This window comes from Orbicella faveolata, unplaced genomic scaffold, assembly GCF_042242905.1.
Source record: "Orbicella faveolata isolate gen_17 unplaced genomic scaffold, um_ofav_v1 contig_36, whole genome shotgun sequence".
Lineage (NCBI taxonomy): Eukaryota > Metazoa > Cnidaria > Anthozoa > Scleractinia > Merulinidae > Orbicella > Orbicella faveolata.
The window spans coordinates 7,930,807-7,940,000 of record NW_028301565.1 but is presented as its reverse complement, the minus strand read 5'-3'; the positions used below and the strand labels follow the sequence as shown (position 1 = coordinate 7,940,000).

The 9,194-nt window shown below is 40.5% G+C and overlaps 2 protein-coding genes and 1 pseudogene across 2 annotated transcripts in view; 1 reads left to right on the top strand and 2 right to left on the bottom strand.

The window, feature by feature from the left end:
* The window catches only part of LOC110069341 (uncharacterized), a 4,938-nt pseudogene extending 4,406 nt beyond the window's left edge, over positions 1-532 (top strand).
* Positions 1-5,018, bottom strand: part of LOC110048955 (trace amine-associated receptor 8b-like) — an 11,074-nt gene extending 6,056 nt beyond the window's left edge. The window contains exon 1 of the mRNA XM_020754714.2: positions 1-5,018. This exon is cut by the window's left edge and continues 6,056 nt beyond it. Within this exon, the coding sequence (XP_020610373.2) occupies positions 2,095-2,982 (888 nt within the window). The 5' untranslated portion in view covers positions 2,983-5,018 and the 3' untranslated portion in view covers positions 1-2,094.
* A 445-nt stretch (positions 5,019-5,463) lies between these two features.
* LOC110048995 (histamine H2 receptor-like) lies at positions 5,464-8,388 on the bottom strand. The gene has a single exon (XM_020754765.2). It carries the CDS (start codon positions 8,169-8,171, stop codon positions 7,197-7,199), a length of 975 nt encoding a protein of 324 aa, XP_020610424.2. The 5' UTR covers positions 8,172-8,388; the 3' UTR covers positions 5,464-7,196.
* Between the last annotated feature and the right edge of the window lie 806 nt (positions 8,389-9,194).

Genomic DNA, 9,194 nt, shown 5'->3' with positions numbered 1-9,194 from the left:
GTCTGTCAGACAAGGTCTCGATGCTACCTGCAAGAGTCAAGCCTTTACCGAAGAGCAATGGAGAACATTTCTGTCGGAGACAACCTACATCATCAACGGACGTCCTTTGTATCCAAGTTCTAACGACATCTGGGAAGGTCCACCTATCACACCAAACGATATTCTCATGGGTCATCATCTTCCACTGCCTCAACCAGAATTTGAAGAAAGGGTCAACCCCAGACATCTTCTAAGAAGCACCCAAGATCGAGTGAACGAATTCTGGAAATGCTGGATGAGATACTTCGCACCAAATCTGTTACCACGAAACAAGTGGTTCCGAACCAGAGAAAATGTTGAAGTTGATGATTTAGTTTTGGAGTTGAACCCGAATCAGAAAAGATCACAATGGCAGCTGGCTCGTGTCGTTGCCACGTATCCAGGAAACGATGGCCTGGTCAGAAAGGCGAGAATCAAGACCCAGAATAGTGAATATGACAGACCAATCCACAAGTTGTGTCTCATAGCTACCAAAGAGGAACTGAATACTTAATTAAGCCTATTCAGAGAAACAATGAACACTGACGCTATTTTCTCATGCTACTCATCATTGAACACTATCACGTTGTAATCGTTGCTCAATTAGAACTTATTAATTAGACCTAATTTCCGCACTGGAGCGGAGTGATTTGCATGTTCATTTGTGTGTAAAAAAAAAAAAAAAAAAAAAAAAATTGAATTAATTATCGTTGGTAATTGCGAAATCGCCTCGACCACGCGTGGCGGGAAAAACAAGTCACGTGACTTATGTTTTAAAAGGAAAATCTTATCATGTAACGGACATTCGAAGTCAAGTCAATCAACAGTCGCGAGCAAAACATCAAGATAGCGATCAAAGGGATCCGACACCCAGGAACACAAATTGGAAGTTTCGAAATCGTTTGTCGCTTCGATTTAGAATGTTGTAAATAATAATTTATCTTGTAATTATTTCAATTTCAGTTGACTACGATGTAACCACGGACGCAACGAGCCGTGTCTCTAGTTCAAATAAATCTGACAACGTTTGATCCCTGGTGGGCTAATCTTCAAAGTAAGTAGCGCCTTTAACCGCAGGAGCGAACCAGGCGTAAAATGTTATTTCCACCCACACCACAACAAAACCCATCAAGATATCTACCAGTTCTAAGGTGATTTGAAAGGAATGATAGTCTTATTCTTCAGTTTCCGCGAACGGTCTAAAATGTACAGTAAAATTAATGATAGAGGTGCAAAGTAAATCGAATGCAACAATATTGGATGGATAAAATTGAGATTTTCTTTTTGCTTAAAAAAAAAAACACTTTTTTACGAGAGGTTAGCCTGCGTGCCAGGCAGTCTGCATCGCCCTTATGGACTATATCGAGGTTTCCGTGACAGATCCGGCTTCACCACAGGCTTAATGGACTGATTGATAATGATATCAGTCTAGCAGTGTCAGTCTAGTTTGTTTCGCTTCTTTTGAAGTAGAAAGCTTTTAAAAATGTCAGATAAAGCACTCTTCATTAACAAATAGCAAACTAGTGGAAATTATAGCTCTCCATTGAAAAACTGATCACGCGTTGATAAACTGATCACGCAGTATGGTATGCAGCTGCACTGTACAAGGTAGAATGTTATATTCAAATTTCATTTTAGGGTGCCCTAATATGGTATTTCACTGATTTCATTTACTGATAAAAGATACGAGCCTGTCAGATCTAAAATAAGTGGTTTCCCTTAATGGAATTAGGTGACAAAAAAAATGTAGAAATAAAGATTAATTACCATAAAAAACTGAATTGAGATCACAGAACATTTGACGAAATAGTTTGCTCAGAAATTCTTCGTTTCGGTTTACTGCTACAAAAACTATTCCATTTGTTTCACCCATGTTGCAGATGAAGTCTTATCATGAAAACCTGAAATACCTGCTCAAGTCTTCAGAGGGTGAAATCTAAAGTACCTATCTTTTCTCGCGCAAACAGCTTAGCTCTGTCCGTCAAATTCTACCCTGGCCGAAACAATAGAAAGGCGCTTTCAGAGTTCTTCAAATCCTGCTCAAGCATGCGGTTAGTCTCTGCTGGTTGCTTCGCTTCACTTCGAGGTTTCCCTGCAAATGATTCCGCTTATCATCGCCATCTTCACGTCCCTCTTGAACAAAGCGTAAACCAAAGGATTCACTGCAGAATTCACAACCAAGAGAGACGTTACGATCTGGCTAGTTTTATCGGACACTTGATGCCCAGAAAAAGCTGCGCATAAAACTAGGTAATTTACCACCACGTAACATCCCAGGAAGAACAAGACTAGAGCAGTTACGAAGGGAGCTGTGTTGTGCTTTTTACGTCTGCGTGAAGTTGCAGGTTCTTTCACGGTAGATTCGCTGCGTGAGTGGCTAGACCGCTGAACTTGTAGTTCTATTGCAGTTTCTTGGTGAGAATGTGCACGTGCAACAACTAGGATACGAACAACAGCATAGAAGAGCAACACACAAGATACTATGTCAAAAGCAGACACGCCGGTTAATCGCAAAACTTTCAGAGCAGTTTTGGAGGTGGTGGCGTACATTCCCACCAAAAGCAACAAAGAGATTGCAAAGGGAATCAACCATGCTATCAAGATAACCATTCTAGGGCGTCTTTTTGTCATTGAGTTAATGTATTTGAAAGGATGAACGATGGCGATGTAACGATCCCAAGTCAAGGAGCAAAGATTTGTGACTGAAGAGTGGAGGAAGAACCAGAAGAATGCCATGTACACTATGTCGTTGCACGCTGTTGAATTATGACAAAAATGACTCGATGGAAAAACGGCGATTCCGACACTAAAGTAAGCCACGGCCAAGGAAAGAACGAACCAGTTGGCCGGGGAATGAAGACGGCGATTTTTGGCGACAAGAAAGATTACAAAGCCATTTCCTGTTGCTGTTACGATTGAAAGTATCCAGCCGAAAATATCAAACAAATTATCCATTGCCACCATGCTTCTCAAATCAGACAGTTTCAGCCAGTTTCAACAGCAATCATCGGAGGTGAACGTTAATTGGCTTATATTTGAACAACCGTTAATGTTGCATAAAATAATTCTCGTTCGCTGGTTATCTCTGTCATCAAAACGAAAAGGAATATCCATGAAAGATAAGCGTAACGAACAATCGAAAACCTTTTAAAATACAAAAAAAATGTTTCTAACATGAATTACGCCGGGGTTGACATTTCCACTGGAGATATGATAAATTGGAAAACTAATTGCACTGCAATGTCGTGGGAAACTGGGATAAAACTACGTCATGGCAGTTAAATTTTCTTTTAAGACTTAAAACAAAATTCCTCGTCCTTTGCCCGCTATGTCTGATTTCTGGCATTGGTTCAAACAGAGCAAAGTAAGCGTTGAGTGAATTAAATTTGTTCTCGGCCCTGGCGAGGACGACATTTAGCACTTAATGACTTGCCTCAAAGGAGACAGTGAGTTTTGTTTCCCCGAGACCCTCAATGTTCCCCGAGGCAAAGCAAAAGGGAGCACTGAGGGTCGACGGAAAACAAAACTCACCGTTTCCCGTGGGGTCCGCCATTTAGTGTTTTGTTATACCTCCCAACTCAAAAATAGAGAAAACTGCGAAAATATTATTTGCTTGGCGCCGGCTGGCACACAAATTTGCTGCGACCTGATCACGTGCGAGTCGAAAGTTCAAGTTGTTGTTTCCCTACGAAGTTAGAATAGTGAGTTTCGTCCATGACATGTGACACATTCTCCTCCAATCGGATAACGTATTTGAATTGGGAGGTAGAACAATCAGACTTGACTTTCAATTATCCATGGCAATTTTACCTCGTTTCTCAGATCCCACTGAACACGATGGCTTCAGGGAGGATTTATCCTGACATCTCTTTAATCACCAAATTATGGACCTTTTTGACGATGTCACGCTTTTCCGACTTTTCTTCAAACAAAAAACCATCTCCACAGATTAATTTATGTTATCATGTCGAAATTGGTAAATATGCGAAGTTTCATGAAATTATGCTATTTTTTAGACAAAGCATATAGGTCTCTTTCTGTCACTTCGTGTCAACTCCTTCCTTGTTTTTCACCTCCTTTCACTTCCTTGTCTTTAACTTACTTCCTTGTCTTTTATTTCCTTTCACTTCCTTCCACTTTCTGTTTCTTTAACTTCAGAAATAATTATTGTCCATCAATCTTAGCAACAACTGGATTGGGATATCTACATTACCTGTACTTCTCTAAATTTGAAAAAAAATAATATAAAATTCTATTGAAACTCCTCTTTGACCACTCTATTTACTTGAGAAAACAACGCTGGATGTCTTCACACCAAAGGGCATGACGTATCCCTTCCACTAAGCCGAAAGGAACAATTTTGGCCTTTTGGCCAAGTAATCGTGAGTGACAGCAAGTATTAGTGCGAAATGAACAACTGATAAGAACCTTCTATTAGGCTCAAACCAGCCAGCTTCCCCTTCTCAAATTAGTAGGGAACTTAAGCACGCACGTTTTTGAGACGCGGACGGTAACCGGAAGTGAGCTTTTTTCACTTTAAACTTGTCCTCACACAATCATATTCACATTGCTAAGTATCTTTTCTTCGTTAGAGATGAGTAGTATAAAAATCTGGGGGACAATACGGTCCAAGCATGCGAAATCTTTTCTTCCGGTTGCCGTCCGCGTCTCAAAAACGCGCGTGCTTAAGCTCCCTAGTATGTATATCAGTCCTCCCTATTCTCTCAAGATCTAAGTTTGGAAGATAGATAGCGTGGTTCCAGAAAATGTATATAAATTACCCACCCAAGGAAGCATATTGAATAAACATAAGGGTGTTGGGGCCTCAAAAATATAAAAGAAAATTATATGTACCTAAACTTGACTTTCCAGAGAGACCTTAGGGCGGGGGGGGGGGGTTAGCCTCCTACGCAGAAGCTTTTAGGGCTCGTCACACAATCTTCCTCCCATACTTGCATGACGAGCCCTAAGAGCCTCTGTGTCGGGGCTTCGGGGGGGGGGGGGGGGGCTAACATTAAAAAACTTTCCAGGGGGTGGGTATGAATATGGAGCAACAATAATACTCAAAATTTTACTGTGCAGTAATATATTGAATATTTTGAAATAAAGAAATTAAGTCCGGGCAGTTACAAACTATTTCAATCCTGATAAGGTTAGATGTGTTGTTTCAGAAAATATTTGTATATCTCCCATGGCGGGTTTTTTAATTGGAACCCCCTTCCCCAAAAGTTTCTTTTGGGTTTTAGCTCTTGTTTTCCTTTATTAAAAAACTTTTGGCTCTAAAAATTAAACTTCTCAACCATTTGGAATTTCCAAATTATTACCTTTTTTAGAGTTCGTATTGATATTTTCTGGAACACACAATATAAATAACATACCTGACCTCACTGTTAGCTTATACAATAGAACTAACAGATGACGAACTGATCAAACTGTAGATTTCACTTGGCATTTTGAATATTTATTACTATTTAGTTTTGTACCACACAACTTGTGTGCAACACTCATCAGATAAAATTTCCAAAATATGCGAATTTAAACTGTTACACTGATATAAAAATATTATACACATGCAACCATTGGAAATATGGTAGCTAGAATAAGTGGATGCTTTTACTTAAGCAATAGACCACTCTCTCTATGGGTTTACTGGTGCAATAAACCATGCAGGATGTTGGGAGAAAAGGAGAAAAGCTTGTAAATTACAAGCCATTAGGCGAGTGATTAACAAGCTTTTTGAGTGTTACTAGACAGAAACCATGCAACCAATATTAATAAATAAGGTGGGCTTAACCAACTTGATTCAGCTCAGCTGACCCCACAGAAAGAAATAGCATCAGAAAATTAATTTTTAATCTCTATCCTTATGATGCTTTGAGCAAATAACATAAGGAATATAATGTAAATAAAACTTAACCTGCATATTAACAAGTCCCAATAGTTGCATATAGACTTAACACTAACCCTTATACCCTTTAATTGGTGTAGGCCAAGAAGATTGGGTGTACAGGATTAATTTTGTGTTATGCAGTTCCAGAAAATATCAAAAAAGTCCAACCCAGTTGGGAACTGAGTTACTGAAAATAGCCAAATTTATCCCCTCCCACAGAAAATGTTATTGGTTTGAACCCTCTCACCCGTTTGAAAATTCCAATTTATTGTTGATAAAACTTCCCTCTGAAGACAGTCTCTCCCTCAGAATTTACATTATGACTTGATTTCTGAGGATTTGGCGGGGGGGGGGGGGGGGGGAGGAGTATGGATGTTCTTGGACTGCATATTGCACCTTAAGCCCATTAGCTTTTTAAAGGAGAGTATGAAGGTAAATATTTCTGGCAGGCGAGTGGTGGCCTCATGCAGTTAGTGCACTCCACTCCGGATTGAACAGACTGGGTTTGAATTAACCCTGGCTGGCAACATGTTCTGTTGTGTTCTTGAGGAGACACTTTACTTTCACAGTGCCTCCCTCCATCCAGGTGTATAAATGGCTACTTGTCAACATAATGCTGTGGGTAAAACTGTGATGAACTGACATCCCATTCAGGAGAGAGTAGAAATACTCCTCGTCACTTCATGCTACTTAAATCAAAGATAAGTAAGCGCAAAAAAAAGCAAATTTAATGTCAAACACAGGGAGTGCTTGTGCGATCACCCGAGCCAGAGGCTCATGATAAATAAGTGCTGGTCTAATGGCCGCTTGGCTCATATGCAAACAGCAAATATTTGAATTTCCAAGCCCGGGGACAGGAGGAATCCCATATAAAAAGGACGGGGGTGCTTGTCATACCATTTAGGGGTTAAAACAGCAATTTTGATACCTCTTAGGGTGTTCAGCATCAAAAAGCCCACAGCGGGAGCTTTTGTGGTACCTTTAAGGATATTGAGCCGAAAAAAATGTGACTGGAGATAAAGTGTTGTTTTAGAATTGGTACCTCTTAGGGGTGAACAAAATTCTAGCCATATGCACACAACAGGATCTTGGTATTACTTCTTAGGGGTTCTTTTTGACGAGCATCCCCCTATTTCTATATGGGAGTCCCCCCGGTTTCTAAGGGGATGGATGAGGGCTGGGGGGGGGGATAAACCAACTCAACTGAAAATGGGTTTGTGAATGTCAGACACAAGAAATGAATTAAATACCCTGCCTTTTGATTACCGCACACTCCTCGATGTTTTCCTTATGAGACTACCGGTACTGCACTGCCAGCTCTTGGTCTTTTGCAGTGGATGAGTTGCAATATAGCATGGCGAAAGTCTTTGTTCCTCAGAGAGTAAACCACTGGATTAATCATTCCATTACTACAGGTTAACCACACACTGACAACACCCATCTTCTCTATAATACAGGATTGACTTCCTATTGCATAAAAGATTTCCAGAATCAAAACTGGTATCGATACAATGACCAGAAACAAGAATACAAAGCCAACAGTTTTTGCCATTTTAACTTCTAGTCTAGTTTCTCTCACAGTTTCTGAAGTATTGATGCTTCCCTGATGCGCCTGGCCATGTGACAAAAGTTGTTGGCGATTCTCCACCGCTTTCTTGTAGATCTTGTAGTACAAAGCACAAATTATCAACAACGGGAGAGCTATGTGCACCGCCAGAAATGTGTAGTAAAATTTATAGTTTACGTTCCATTCATATGTTTTACCCGATGTTGATTCAAAGGAAAATACTCCCATCAGTATAACCACAACCCCTACGTACAGCCAAACCAGTGTGGTAATCACCAAGGTTCTGCCCCAAGATACAACTCCTCTGTAGCGCACGAGAGACATGACTGCCCTGTAGCGATCTACTGTGATCACCAGCAAAGTGACAAACGACCCTGCTATCGAGAAGAGCCAAACCGAATTCAAGACATTCGTTCCCACAGAACCCAAAGGCCATTCTGGATAGGACCAGACGTATGTCATTTCCAGTGGTATCAGCCCGAGTGAGATGCATATATCAGTCAGCGCCAAACTCAATAGGTAGCCATTGGAAGGCCTGCGGAGATTTTTATCGACGCTAATGGCGACGGAAACGACAATATTCTCGGCGACGGAAAGCAAAATTGTCACCACGAACAGAATAGATATAGGAATTTGAAAATCCAAGTTGAATTCACAGCTTTCGGTTTCAGTAGTTTCGTTCGTTGGGTGGTTCATCTCTCTAGGAAGGATATAAAAAGAGCTAGCAGATGTTCTCACCTACTCGAGATAACACCGTCATAATAACATCCATTACGTTCATTGATTAATTGCCGTTGATTTCTTAGAACTGATTGATTGTTTACTTCCGTCCTTGCTGCGCCGGACTGAGAACTCCATGGGACTGAGAGCAAGTTTGTTTCTTCCAGGTTGAAGGTGGGCCCAAAGCCTCCCGGCGATTGAGCCCGCGCTCCTCCTCCTTCTTGGGGACGGACATAAATGGTGGACTGGACTCCAGAGAGCGGCGGAATAGGCCACTTTCGATATATTAAAATTCAGCTTGATAGTGAGGCCTAGAGGACATCAAGCTATGATCTTGGCAACAACTGATTACAAATTCTCTTCTACAGTCAAGAATTCCATGGAATTGTTTGGTATGATCATCGACGCTGAAATGAATTTCAGGGAGCACCTTGCTACGATTTGTAATAAGATAAACAGTCAGTTCAGTGCAATGACGAGGTTTGGTAAACTTGTTTCCAGTGACACTTTATTACGCCTATACAATGCATTTATACTCCCGCCTTTTCATCACTGTTCAAATGTCTGGCGTTTCTGTAACACTCGAGATTCTGATAAACTAGAGACACTTAATAAGCGTATCTTGAGAATTATTTTCAAGGATGCAGGTTTAGACTATACACAGTTACTCAAAAGAGCAGGAATAACAACTTTATAAAATAGGCATCTGCAAAATATAGTACTTAATCTTTTTCTTCCCAAGCCGTCTACAGCTTCCTATGGTCTAAATTCTTTTCGTTATGTTGTCTCGAAACTCTGGAACTCGTTACCTGAGAACCACAGAACAGTAAGTTCGTAAAATGACTTCGAGCGGTGTTTCAATGAAGAACAGTGTTTTGCGTGACATTTCGCGTGACGTTTTATTATTGATTTTAATAGTTTAATATTACACTTTCTATCAAACATGATAACATTGATTGACATTGCAATTTGAGCAGCTCGATCTAGGAATCGTTTCAG